Here is a 15,344-nt window from a genome sequence, read left to right as displayed (position 1 = left end):
TTGTTACCTCAGCCTTCAGCTCCCCAGCCTAACTTTTGCACCTCTACACTAAGCCCCTGCCCCAGTTCTCTTTTGACTGCGCCTCTCCATTACTTCTCTGTTCGTGTTAGTCCGCCCACGCTCCCGGGCACAGCTTTAGCTTGCTTTAGATCACTCCCCGCCTCTCCTCCTTCCCTCTCTAGCTTCTAAGTGTTCGTCAATTCACTTGTTCTCTTTGCCCTGTGCACCTGTTCTCACCCGAGTTGGCTTAATTGCACTTTGTTTTTTTTGCATTGCCCAGTATGTCGTTTCTGTATTGTCCATGATCTATGTACGGCACTGCGAACCGTTTGCGCCGACATATAAAGAACACTAAATAATAATAATAAATAATTGGTTCAGTCCATAAACGCACGTGTTTACACAACAGGTTTGCTATAAGAAGTTCAGTATGTAACATATCTCATGTTTAAAAGGAATAACATTATGTATTGCATAACATCAGATATTAGAAGGTAAACAAAATATTGACTGTAAGTCATAAAAAAACAAAAAAGGCAACAAAAAACAAACAAACAAAAAAAGCAAAAAATAAAATAATAATAATAAAAAATTTCCTGGCTGCCCACATCTCAACGTTCTGTAAATGACACAACGTTCATTTACTGTAGCCACTAAGTGAAAACAGAACCTGTTATAATGACGCTGGAGGGAAAGGGATACCGTATCTGTGTTCTTTCTTTTTATTCCGGTAAATGACGGCCATAGCATCTGACCGCAGAGAAGATAAAGAAAGCACCTGGCAATGATACTGTAACTCATAAAGTGCTTTCCACTACTGCTATGCCATAAAACATGAGACTTGTATTTACAGTCGGCATTAGTAAAGCAGCTGCTCGATCTCTGAATAGATTTACTTTTCCTACTGTAAACATTTTCAATGAAATAGAACTTTGCTTTTAAATTATGTTCCTTTGATCAGCATGTGGTCAGTTCTTATGCTCTTACTAAACAAGCCACGCCCACTCATTGGACCATTAAAAAAATGGAGGAGCGACAGAGACCGTAAACTAAAACCTTCTATTACACCCAATTATTCCCACACACCTGTCAAACAAAACCCCTCAGATACCAATGTTGAACTTCCAACAGAGCGATAATAGGTTTTAGGGAAGATTTGTGAAAAAAAAGGTATAGGGGGAAAAAAAAAATCTAGAGTTCTGAAACAGTTCAACATTTTAATAAAGTCAATTAAAGAACAAGATGTATTTCAACACTGCATAAAGTACATTGAAGTAAATCATATTCACATAGCAATGAATAGAACTGCTCTGTTACATGGTAGGATCCATTCTATAGGGGAGAGCACTGTTGTTCAAAGGGCCGGTCATGTGACAGGTATGTCCTCTGTCTGCTTTATACCAGAGACATACATCCAGTGACATAGTTACAGGAAATCGTCCGTGTGGCCCTCTTCATTTAAGGACTTGGGACGGCACAGAACTAGACGTAATGTAAAACACTGGAAGAGAGTTGCCTGGCTTAACTCTTTGGTCTTGGTGTCCTGCCAAGAGTTAGAAAGTGAACTTTTAGCTCCGAGATATTTTTTGAGCCCTGGTAAAGCCGAATCAACTTTGAGACGTGTTTAAGTTAGACCTCTACCACATTTATGTCTTTTTTTCATTAATATGACAGGTTTATGCCCTCTGGGAACATTTACACTCTAATCCCTATCACGCTGGAGGAGTTCTGTTTGTTGAAGTTTCAGAGTCATGGGAACCGGCAGACCGAGAGAACTTTTTGGCATTACTTTTTGGTAATACTCTTTCCAAATAAATGTATAAACACAACTCAAATTAAAAGTGATCACTTAACACATTGCTGTCTGCGGATGCGTGGGGAACAGTTCAAGCATAACGCCAACTTATAACAGCAGCCATGCAAAGTGGGTTTCAGGACAAGATCCTGATTGGCAGAGCAGGGTTATAGGCAGAGCAAACTGGGCTACCCTCCCAGCAGGGACACCCACAAACTAAATGCCCCCCACTAGTGCCCTCATGGTGCAGAAGCTGTTCATCTGACTGGTGCTCTGACAATGCTGGATTACATTAACTGCGGGCCATCAGTGCAGTGTTTGCCTCATGGTGCAGAAGCTGTTCACCTGCCTGGTGCTCTGACAATGCTGGATTACATTAACTGCGGGCCATCAGTGCAGTGTTTGCCTCATGGTTCAGAAGCTGTTCACCTGCTTGGTGCTCTGACAATGCTGGATAACATTAACTGTGGGCCATCAGTGCAGTGTTTGCCTCATGGTGCAGAAGCTGTTCACCTGCCTGGTGCTCTGACAATGCTGGATTACATTAACTGCGGGCCATCAGTGCAGTGTTTGCCTCATGGTTCAGAAGCTGTTCACCTGCTTGGTGCTCTGACAATGCTGGATAACATTAACTGTGGGCCATCAGTGCAGTGTTTGCCTCATGGTTCAGAAGCTGTTCACCTGCCTGGTGCTCTGACAATGCTGGATGACATTAACTGCGGACCATCAGTGCAGTGTTTGCCTCATGGTACAGAAGCTGTTCACCTGCCTGGTGCTCTGACAATGCTGGATAACATTAACTGCGGGCCATCAGTGCCGTGTTTGCCCAACATATGATTTTTGAAGAAATATTGTTGCACCTGTGCAATTCATAAGACTTTGACTCTTTTCTGCAATATTAATATTTATATTAAATTGTTCTACTTTTTTTACTTTATTTATTTCTACAGGTGACTGAATTGGATATCTGATGTGGATCTAGAGAGAGGTGCTACCAAACCAGCCAAAATTGACAACGTTTAAAAAGGAGAAGAGAAGAAAGAGCTGGTTTAAATTCTGGTGGCACAAACAGTCTTTATAGAAATGTATAGTTTGGTGTTTTACATGTAACCTATATTTGCCTTAAAGTTTTACTTTTATTAATATTGCTCATTAAAATCTCTAAATAATAAAAGCATCAAAATAGGTTAGTGATAATTGTGAATAAAATGATTTAAAATTGCTGTATGCGTTTCTTGTTTTCTTTACTGCCTACCACCCATATCATCTATTTGTAGTATATGGAGTACAATGTAATCTGTGGGCAGCACGGTGGCTCAGTGGTTAGCACTTCTGCCTCACAGCACTGGGGTCATGAGTTCGATTCCCCACCATGGCCTTATCTGTGTGGAGTTTGTATGTTCTCCCCGTGTTTGTGTGGGTTTCCTCAGGGTGCTCCGGTTTCTGCCCACATGCCAAAAACATCCTGATAGGTTAATTGGCTGCTATCAAATTGCCCTTAGTCTCTCTCGGTCTGTGTGTGTGTGTGTGTTAGGGGATTAAGACTGTAAGCCCCAATGGGGCAGGGACTAATTTGAATGAGTTCTCTGTACAGCACTGTGGAATTAGTGGTGCTATATAAACGAATAGATGATGATGATCTCAAATAGCAATCTGTACTTTAAGTTTGGTAACCCTGCTTGCTACATAGTTTCTAGCGTGAGGGGATGACTTGCTAACTACCTAGCCGGTCACTTACTCAGGGATTGGGCAGAGCTAGATAATCATAAAGGATTGCTGATTTTAGCTACATAGAGTCTGACTCCTTATCTTAGTTGATACAGGAGATTATTAACATTATTAAAACCTCTGCATACAGCAAAAGGCCGACACGCGTCTCGCTGGTATTGCTCTTTCCAGCAAATATGGATTTCCTTCCATATTACAAAAACTAATTGACTCATAATGACAAATGGAGGAGGGGGGGTTCATTAAAATTCTATTCAAAAGTAAAGGTGCATGTTTGTTTCAATTCAAAAACGACTTATTAATAACACAGACATTTATGAACACACAGTTTTTTTCTTTATTTTGCAATATTCAAGAGAACACAAAACCTGCTGATAACTGATACGCTACACCCTGTACTTGTGTCTATGTGGTTGTCACATGAATGAAGTGAGACCCCCCGCGATCATGACCCCATTTCCTTGTTTTGAGGGAAGATGTGACAGCTATAAACCAGAATCCCATAGACTTACGCAATTTCCTTTCAGAACCTGTTTTTTTTTTTTCTAGAATAGGTTTTCTCAGAAATGACATTATATTTAAAGGAAATGTGCACATACGAAGCATCTATGATGACCAGGATCACACATTCATGTAGCCCACTGAAATCTTTAAAGCAGCAATAAGCCTAAAATACTGCTTGGTTTATTATGTAAAATCATCTTGAAAAATATCACAACAGTACTCAGACGAAAGCCTTTAAAGCAGGGCAGAAGTTATCATAGGTGTACGATGCTAAATAGCTTATCCATCTTAAAGCTGCACCACTACCTAGGAAAATATTTTCCTAAAGTGGTCGCTCCCTTTAGTCGTGATGTGGCTGGGGGGGTGTGATATGGCTGTAGAGGGGCGTGATATGGCTGGTAGATGGCGTGTAATGGCTGGCAGGTGGCGTGAAGTGGCTGGCGGGTGGCGTGATATGACTGATGAGTGGCGGGATATGGCTGGCGAGTGGCGGGATATGGCTCGGGGAGGGTGTGATAAATTTAATGTTTTATTAGAATGTATGTATTATATACTGCGTGATCTGTGTTATGTACTGTGCTCACTTGTTGCTCGGTTTTCCGTATTTCATGTACCTATACAGGCCCCAACATTCCAGGATCCAAACGAGAATCCAGTACCAGGTTGTGAAACTGCAATAACAGGTAGGTGAAAGCAACACCGTTTTAATACATGTCATGTCTAAAGAGGCGCAGCTATGCCCCATGATGGCTATACCCTCAACACAATGTGGCCATGAGTCATTTGACGGCACCGCAGGCACACAACCTTTTTCCTTCTTATCAGTGGAGGGGGGACCACAAAGTTGCTGTACTGGGGCCCCAAATTCCTCTTGGCAGCCCTGGCTATGACAGGGAAGGTGGGCCCCTGTAGTAACTGCACCTACGATAGTTACGTCCCTGTGTGCAGCTACACTGGGGCTCACAGGCTATAAATGTCTCAATCTCCTTTTTGGACCCAAATGAGGGCAAATTGTTCCTGAACTTAATGTGAGAGCTGGGTTCAAATGGGACTTGACAATAGGGCAGTCTCGGGGCTCTCACTGTTCTCTGCATAACTGAAAGCTGGGAATGAAACAAATTGTGAACTAAATTAGGACATAGCAGACTAAGAACAGATTATTTTTTTCCCTTCTTGTACGCAGACAAATGGCTTTTCTGAAACATATGACCCCCAGAATGAGAATTTCCAGAACCGAGCCAAGATCTATTTGCATGGCACAGTCATAGAAGAAGTCAACGTCTTCAGTACAATGGTAATAACAGGATGAGGCAAGGTTCTCATTTTTTCCTCACTTCTCTCTTCCTGGAATCCATGGAGTGAAATACTTTTGTTTTAGAAGAAAGCCAGTCAGCTAATCTTATTACCTGGCAGGAGAAGAAGGTCAAATACTACTTGGTTGTCTAATCTTAGAGCCATTAGGGTTTTCCCTCGCTGTGGAATTTAACCATTGCGCTGTCGATGTGCGAGCTCTAAATTTAGGGCCAACCTTAATTCCTACATAAATCTATCATTTTTCAAGCTTTGTGGGGCTATGTGATCCAGTCAGGGGTCAGCGTTAGTTTCAATATTAACTATTATTTTCATAAGTGTAAAGTAATTCCCTCTATTTAACCATTATTTATAATTTTGGTTGTATCCCAAACTACTGAGCTGTGGCATAAAATTATTACTTGATACAGCAGATCGGGGGGTAAATGTATCAAGCTGAGAGTTTCCGGCGGGTTTGAAAAGTTGAGATGTTGCCTATAGCAACCAATCATATTCTTGTTATCTTTTATTTAGTACATTCTACAAAATGATAACTAGAATCTGATTGGTTGCTATAGGCAACATCTCCACTTTTCAAACCCGCCTGGAAACTCACAGCTTGATACATTTACCCTCGGGGTTTCAAACATCTTTTAAATTTGGTGGATGAGACTGGTACAATTGTAGCCAACTGTCTCCTCAGCCTGGGGCAACATTGCTTAGTATTTGCTGTGCAGTGCTGGGTCTCACAGGTTGTACATTTTAAGTCTTGGGGGTATATTTACTAAACTGCGTATTTGAAAAAGTGGAGATGTTGCCAATAGCGACCAATCAGATTCTAGCTGTCATTTTGTAGAATGTACTAAATAAATAACTAGAATCTGATTGGTCGCTATAGGCAACATCTCCATTTTTTCAAATACGCAGTTTAGTAAATATACCCCTCAAGCTGTATATGAGGGCTCAATGTTCCTGAATTTATTGCGAGAGTTGGGTTGAATTAGGATTTGACAATAGGGCAGTCTCAGGTCTTTTACTGTACTCTGCATAACCAAAAGCTGGGAATGAAACTGAAATTGTGAACTAAATTAGGACATATCAGACATTACTGGCTTTGGCCCTCTATATGAATCCACCAAACCAGACAGCCCATTTATCCACAGCAAGTCTGCCAAGCTGTTAGTCACTGCCTGCCTGTTTAATAAGAGAAGCATTAAGATTTCCACAGAGTATTGTTCTAAAATACTTTTGTGGAGATGATAAATAACTCAACACACGTGGCAAGGGGAGTATTTATGTATATAGAATGGACCCATGTAGTTTTTATTGCATTATATTTCTATATGTAATTTTCTAGAATTCTAGAATGTATATATCATCTTCTTAGATGCACACATATACCATGTCTTGGTCACTGGTATCACCAGACACCATGTGCTGATCTAATTAAACCAAGTAAATGACTTTACCCAGATGTTTATTATCTTGAATATCTCTGACATATTTACACATTGTCCTTAAAAGTTTAAAAATCTGCATAATTCTTCTCACTGGTTTAGTGCAGCAGTCTCTGTATCACGCTGAATGCTGTCCAGAAGACCCTATCCTGCACTGAGGAGCCCTAACAATGACAAAACAGATAATTTGAGATGTATATTTTTTGTCAGTACAAGCCTGTGCTCTAAAGCCTAATGGACTAAATAAAGCATTGACAAAATGACATTTTAAGATATCAACCATAAATGTAAAACATATGGTCATTTTCAATGTAAACGTAAATGGTTACCTTCCACTCCACTACAGATGGCTTAATTTCCTCCCACATATTAAGGACAGTGTGCTGATAATATAGGATACAGGTCAAAAAGTTGAGACTGCATTCATTTAAGCCGCTGTGACATCAGTGGTTCTGCCCCTATATATGAATCCACCAATCTAATCTAATCCACCAGCCTATTTATCCACAGCAAGTCTGCCAAGCTGAGATCCCATTGGATTGGGAGGTTTGTATCAGCTTTGCACATCTGGACACCGTAACCATTCAGTTCTTGTGCCTCCAGAAGCAGTTTGGAAGTTGGTAGTGAATGATTTCTCTGAGCTACGCCATTCAGCACTCAGTGGTCCCGTTCTGTGGGCTTGTGTGGCCCAATACTTTGCGGCTGAACTATTGTTGCTCTTATATTTTCCACTTCACAATAAAAGCACTTACAGTTGACTTGTAAAGGTGGCATCCTATCACTGTGCCACGTTGGCAGTCACCAAGCTCTTTAGTAGTAGAATAGGTCGTACTGATGTTTGACTACAGAGATGGCTGTATGCTTAATTGTATGCACTTGTTAGCAATGGGTGTGGCTGAAATGTCCAAATACATTAATTAGAAGAGGTGTCCACAAACTTTTGGCCACGTAGTGCAAGTACGCAAATATAAATGGTATCACAGAAAAAAAAGGGAGTAGTAATAATTAAGGGGGATGGGATAGTTGTTTTTCTTTTCTGGAAAATATATCAGCCTGAAGCATTATTTAAATAAAATATTCTAAGGCTAAAATAAGAATTAATTAGACAGGGTCAAGATTGCCCAGAACTATTTTTTTGTGACACAAACTTCCTGGTAATATCTCTGCAGGGTTTCCCATCAATGAAGTAGAAATCATTCTGATTTCCTAACAGAAGTCATGTAAAATAAATATGTTAGGAGATATGTAAATATTTTTCTTTTTATCAGTAGAATCCACAGTTGGAGAAAAATAAGAGCAGAACCAACTAACAAACCGGCTGCTCTGACTAATCACTCCATTAAAAAAAAAATGTCCTTTTGTAGGACACTCAAGAGAACCTCCCCTCAAATGACCCCCTCTGCAACCTTAGCAATGGCACAAAGTTTGTTTACGTCTGTGGTGTGCTGTGGCAGGTGGATAGCTCTTCCTACCAGGGGAAGTCACATAGATAGGCTGTTGTAGCTAACACATACATGCCAACTCTCCTGGAATGTCCGGGAGACTTCTGTATCTCAGATAGGTCTCACGGAATTCCGGAAGAGCTGGCGATTCTCCCACATCTGGCCCATCTGCCCACTTCAATAAAATTAGAGCCAGAATGTATGGGCGGAGGGGGGGGTGGTTCGTGATTTGCGTAATTTTTACATCACTGGGGCGGGGCCAAAATGACGCGAATTGCGAAGCCCCGCCCCCTCAGCCCTTACACCCCTCCTGCCCTCCAGGATCTCCCGGACCCGGCCAACATAAGGTTGGCGAGTATGAGCTAACAGGTGGCTGTATTTTTGGAACAACGCATTAGAAAAATGAAAACCAAATAACTGTGTTCAACATACCCCAACATTGTACTCATGAAAAAAAAAGCAACTTATGTAAACTCTGAACTCCAATGACTGATTTTTGAAGTAGGCAGTTGTCAAATGAACTGCTATTGGCATAAGGATGACACTCTAATTTCAACAGACAAACTCTATGGGGCAAAATTAGGAAAAGTGTAGGTGCTACCCATAGCAACTATTAAGCTTCTAGCTATCATTTTCTAGAATATATTAAATAAATGATAAATAGAACCTCCACTTTTCCATTTTAAAAGGTTCAATAAATATACCCCAATCTATAACATATGTTTTTAATTTTGTACCAAAGTGAGGAGCAGGATAAAGACAGGGGGCCTGATTCATTAAGGATCTTAACTTGAGAAACTTCTTATTTCAGTTTCGTGACAAAACCATGTTACAATGCAAGGGGTACAAATTAGTATTCTGTTTTGCACATAAGTTAAATACTGGCTGTTCTGTCAAGTAGCACACAAATATCAACTTAAGATTTCAGTGAACAAATAAGCTATCAAGTATTTGTGTGCTACATGAAAAACAGTCAGTATTTAACTTATGTGCAAAACAGAATATGAATTTGCACCCCTTGCATTGTAACATGGTTTTGTCCAGGAGACTGAAATAAGAAGTTTCTCAAGTTAAGATCCTTAATGAATCAGGCCCAGGGTGTTGTCATTCCTATAAAATGGAGGAAGGATTTCAGAGTAGAAATGTAATACTTCTTACGTTGGATTCATATATGTGGGTATTAAAAACCAACATGTACTTTGTCCATGCTTAAAAAGAGCATTAGAATTAACATGTATTGAAGCTTCCCTGCTGCATAGAGAACTATGCACTCAGAAACTCCATTGCATTTTACAGCGTTAACGCTTCTGAATGCTGCAGGTAACACCGACACAGAGACAAAGCAAACCAGTGATAATGGAACTTACAGCGCTGTGCAATGTCCTCACTCAGAGCCACTCTCTCTGCACCCACTAATCTTACCGACGATTGTCAGATAATGGGTACTTAGATAAAACCTTATCTGGTACATCTAGCAATCCACCAATTTATACTCAGGCGCAATTGTTTTAAATTGCCTTGTGGGCTGCATTAACCAGAAAACAAAGAACAGTGCTACTTTGGCAAAGGGTCAACGATGACACCATGGTACATGCAAATTGAAAATGACTTATCTGAAAACAGTACAGTTCTGTGTAAAGCAATACTCCCATGTCTGTAATGTTATTTAATGTCATTCTATAGCTTTTCAGAATCATTTGTCTTATGTTCCAATAAAGTCTACACATATTACATAATTATATCATATTGCAGATACATTCCTTTCCGCTATTTTGTGGTCTGTACCTTGAATGTAGCCTAGCGGTTTATTAAGAACCATGGCCATGAAGTGCCTATGCGATGTCACAGATTCCCAACCAATCGACAGGCTGCATTCTCATGAACAGACGTTTAAGGCACATAACAGCTATCAATGCGATAGGTGCTTCAGTGGGCAAACTCAAAAGTCAGCAACAGCCCATTAAATAAAAATGGTCAACCAATCATTGTAATAACAGTAACCAAAATACTTTTTTGGTGGGTAACTCTTGTAGTAGCGGTCATCTTTTAATCCCTGCCCCCCCCCCCCCCCCCATTTTAACCATCAGAATTAAAGCGGATTAGGATTCAAGAAGAGCCATGTTTTGTGTAGGCTTATTTATGCAGGAAATGTTTTTCTAGCTTATAAAAGCTAATATAATTTTTTGAATTTTTCAGATGTGTATCATCAATCAATAATAGTTAATACAATAATAATAATAAATTATAATAATAATAATAATCATACTGGCCCGCTCTCCCAGAAGGCCCAGATAGGTCTCTCTGACCCCCGGGAGAGTTGGCCAATCTCCTGCCTCCAACCCATCTCCTAGTGATGTGGGAAGGACAGGAGTCTTGACGCTAATAGCAGCAAATCGCATTATTTTGGCCTTGCCCTCCTTGGCAAAATGGGATCTCAAAATGGGAGGAAAATAAAGTTGGGAGGTATGATAATAATAATAGGAAAAAAAATAACACATTATGGAACAGAGGTTTTGTGCTATAAATGACGGATAAAGCAGTAAATACTATTTGTCGTGACTACTTACAGCATCTTCAGTATTTCCACGTAGCACCCCAGCACCCGCTCGGCCTGTGGGCTCAGTTCGATGCTCATGGTGCTGCAAACTGGGCTGATCAACAGACAGTCGATCAGGTTGGGTTCACTGTCGTTGCCGGTGTTTGCCTTCAACTTCTGGTTGACGGTGTTGTTGCGCTCCACTTCCACGTGGATCTCATTCGATGTGACAATGACCGACTTGTGCCGAGATTCCGCCGACGTCACCTCTTGGGAAACCAGATCTGGGTTGGTGTGAAGGAGCCGTAAGGGGATGTTGGGTTTGCGATCGCACTGCTGCTGGCAGCCATTGCGGATTTCCTTTAGACTTGGAGAGTTGTCCCGGCTTCAAAGGAAATTAGAATCGTGTTTACTATACAGTGTCTATAGCAAGTAAATCTGCTACATCAACCTATCTCCATTACACTGAAAGGGACTGTAATATATAGTACTCTTTCCTTTGTATTTGTGAAATGTAAATATTAAGGGATAAAGAAAGTAAGTCTGCTTGACAACCTCATCATTCATTAGAGTTGACATTATTTCTCTTTCCCTATATCTCCTCCCAAAGCCCTCCTTGTCAATCCTATGGCAGGGATAATTCTAAGATACACATACACCCCCCTGGTCGCTGCACTTCCAAAGCCCTCCTTGTCAATCCTATGGCAGGGATAATTCTAAGATACACATACACCCCCCTGGTCGCTGCACTTGAAAATCTATAGAGTGGCTTTTCTAATGTAGCTTTTCATTTCTGACTCTTTCACAAAGAACCTCAGGCTCTACCGGGAAGCAACAATGGTCCCCAGGTACCGGGGTCTAACTGATCCCCGTCAAAATTACGATCTATGTAACTGCATTATTATTTTTTTAGACACTGAATGCATCTGTTTTGTTTTGTAGCCTTCTCTGTAGATACTATTGAATTATTATGTAGCTGCTGAGGTCAACCAGGCAAAAAAAATTATAACAAAACAAGAAAATGAACATTAAGCCATTTGTCCAATGCTAACTGCCCTTGGTCTCATCAAATCTGTATGGTATATTTAGGCCCGTCTAGAATGCTAGAATGTTTTAGAGCGGTCACTTAGAACACTCAACATTACAGGCACTTACCTGTTGATAAATTCTTCATAGCAAGAATAAATGGCAGCCAGACAGACAGCAACCAGGTTTGGTAAGACCCTGGGGTGTGGACAGTTTGCGGTGGGACCATGCATACTGGAAAAAAAAGCAACATACATTTATATCACATACAACATACATATAAATCACATAAACATATATCTCTAAAACAAAGAAGTCAATACAAATACAGTGATGGTCTTATTATGACTATATACATATAAAGTAGTTATAAAGAGAAGAAACAACATAGATTAGGAAAATAATCCACTGAGGAGACAGAGATACGGCCTGTCCTGTGCAGGTCTCAATCAGTCTAATCCTTGTTATTAAATTATAGCAAATTCACGATTTTGCAACATACTAATTTACTGATTATTTCTTTACAAACTTTACACATGTAAATATAGCAATATACCATAATCTATATTACACTTTTTAATGGTGCATTTGATTAGTGTTATCGCTATTCTTCTCCTGCTTATGTCTGTTTTACAGGTTTTGAAGCGGGTGGGGACAAAATAACCTGTAGCCAATCACAGATCTTGTGGGAGGCAATGATCTCTATGCTCTTGTGATTATGTTACTGAGCACAGGCAATATCACAACATGAAGAGGGGAATGCAGGCAAGTAGAAAGCCACAGACTAAGAATTAGATATTGGAAAGAGCAGGGTCCTCTAACAGCACACAATATGGATGTGAACCTGGCGCGTAACTAGACATTTGAGGGCACCTTAGGAAAACTTTGTAAGAGCTTCCATTAACTGCTCAAGGGTAAAAAAAAACAAAACACACATGGGTCTTTAACAGGGGAGGTGGGCCACCAGAACCCCCCCCCCCCCCATCCAGCAGCTGCTCCCCCTGTTACTATGAGAGATACGCTTTTGATGGGAGACTCCTGTCAATTCGTGCAGGACGATTGTGGTGTCAAACACACCTCTACATGACACAAAGTCCATTCATACAACTTTATATTTATTCTGGCCTCAGTACACACAATCTCCTGGAGCCATAGTTTAAGACCAAGAGGAAACAAAGGTTTAACATTGATATTGATTAGTGTAACTTGGCCAGGTTTATATTTTAAAAAATAATAACCGCTTAAAGGGGAGAGCTAGATTAAACCTGCAAGGAATGTAAGGCATTTCTCAGAACAAAGTGTTCCAATACTTAAAAATCATTTTGAAGTGATAATGTCACCTCGGTTACAGGCACAAAAAAAAAATGTTGCCAGGAGGGACGGACCTGAACTCCACATTATCAATGATACCAGCAACACAGTATTAAATATAGCAGAGTACCTAAAATGCTAATGATGACAATGAATATTCCGCAAAGCATGAAATATTGTACCTTCAATTTGCACGTTTGCGGTCATGGGAGACAACAATCCAGTAGTCACGACCAGCCACTAACCTGTGTATAAATTTCTTCACCACTTCCATTCCCGCGTTCAGTTCATTCAAAGCCAGTATGTACTCCTGAGTGAACAGCCTTAACCGAGGACACTTCCCAAAATCCTGGACAAAAAAAAACGAAAAAAGGAAGAAAAAGATCCGTTTGAAAGATTGCTGGCACCAGATTCCCTCCAAAACGTTCCTTCTTCAGTATCTAGTGACTTTCAGCGATACTCTCTCAATATACTTTATATAGAAGATTCACAAGTACACAAGCTGGAGACAGTCAGTTTGTAGGCTGAACCCAATATGTATACAAATCAAACCTAGTAATTAATTCAATAGGAAGCGGTGTCATCATTTAGAAACAAGGCACTGGTTGCTAGTGAATTGATAGGCTGCCTTGGCTTGTGTATTGGTTTCGCCAACAAAATGCCTGCCTGTAATGGACCCCTTTTAAAAAGCTGAAACACAATGTACTAATGATTTAAGGTTGAGTAAATTGTCAAATCTACCTTTACATATTACACAGACTTGCTTTAATTCCTGCGATTATAAAATTATGATTTTTTTTTGGTATTGCGTAATTATGCTTTCTGTGCACTGTCTATTGCGTATAGATAACAGAAGATAGATAGCAAACACTGTATGGAAAACAGCAAGAAGAAGAGCCAGTATAGTCTTGTGCTGGGAGATTCAGAATGGAGTGTAAACCCACTCTTTCGAGCAATCTACATGTTACGGATAAAGTCTGAAACCCAATAATGACAACACTAGCTGGGTAATGGTGACACTATCCAGACATTGTTTGGTGTTTCCAATGAGCACTTTATCCCTAATGAACTCAATCAAGGCCACGTTTAAAGGGACACTAAACAGATATATATTTTATCTTAATTTCTATCTGTCAAGTGTTTGTTTTAAGAGATACGTATATATAAAATTGTTATAGGCCTTTACCTAGCTCCTATGATAGTGTCAGAAAGTCTGTTTGCAAAGCTCACCATTTAGTACAGTTCCGTTGTTTGCCTGTTCATCCCCAGAATCCCTTTATCTCTATAGCCTAGCCTAGTGGCAAGGGGTATGTGTGACATCATTGGGGTGGGTATGACATCACGAGGGGGGTGTGGCCAGGTCTGGAAAGGACTGAAAACATGAACAAGAGCAGGCAAAGACACAACCCCACAAACTTGGATCAGCTCCTACACAAGAGGGATGACATACAGCTACACCTAGCATATGCATTAGCCTTCACTAGACAAAGTTAAGCAAATAAATAAAAATACAATTAGGATATAGTTCCATTAAGGCTGGAGATTAGATTCCACCAGTCACCAGGCCCTTGTCATTGCTTTGGGCACAAAGTAGTGCCGGAATTAATTTTCCTACCCTGTCCCAAAACAGTCATCTAGACAATAACAGTTTATATATATAAAAACAAAACAAAATCAGTGAGTTTATATGGGGATGACAGGTTCATTTTACATATAAAATGAACCCTATTTGACTTAGACTAAATAGGACATAGGGCTAGATTTACTAAACTGCGGGTTTGAAAAAGTGGAGATGTTGCCTATAGCAACCAATCAGATTCTAGCTGTCATTTATTTAGTGCATTCTACAAAATGACAGCTAGAATCTGATTGGTTGCTATAGGCAACATCTCCACTCCCAGTCCCTAACACTAAACTACACCTCATACTGTGACAATCATACCGATAGCACTTGCAGAAACGATTGTCACCCATAGTAACTTACTCATATTAGGTATGTTTCTGACTTTATCCATAACATATACACACAGTGTAGTATGTAACATGTATCTATACATTTTTCATAGTATAAAACCATGAACGTTCCTTGTTCTGGTTATTCCTCAAGAATATTGGGGGAAACATGGTAGAGGCAATGATATTGGTACATTTGTGGGGTTATCTTGGAATCTAACATCAAAACACCCCTTACTTGCAGTTATAAACAGGATTAAAGCAGAAACAAGTGCATCTTCTTTTTTAAATTACATTCATAT

The 15,344-nt window shown here is 40.1% G+C and overlaps 1 protein-coding gene across 1 annotated transcript in view; it reads right to left on the bottom strand.

The window, feature by feature from the left end:
• CMIP (c-Maf inducing protein) overlaps positions 1–15,344 on the bottom strand; it is a 131,997-nt gene that overhangs the window by 23,453 nt on the left and 93,200 nt on the right. The window contains exons 8-10 of the mRNA XM_075188982.1: positions 13,335–13,438; positions 11,908–12,012; positions 10,784–11,137 (exon numbers count right to left, since the gene is read on the bottom strand). Coding sequence (XP_075045083.1) covers positions 10,784–11,137; positions 11,908–12,012; positions 13,335–13,438 — 563 coding nt within the window. The remainder of the gene's footprint in view (positions 1–10,783; positions 11,138–11,907; positions 12,013–13,334; positions 13,439–15,344) is intronic.

This window comes from Mixophyes fleayi, chromosome 10 (assembly GCF_038048845.1).
Source record: "Mixophyes fleayi isolate aMixFle1 chromosome 10, aMixFle1.hap1, whole genome shotgun sequence".
NCBI lineage: Eukaryota > Metazoa > Chordata > Amphibia > Anura > Limnodynastidae > Mixophyes > Mixophyes fleayi.
The sequence above is the reverse complement of the archived record's forward strand: the minus strand, read 5'-3'. Positions and strand labels throughout refer to the sequence as shown.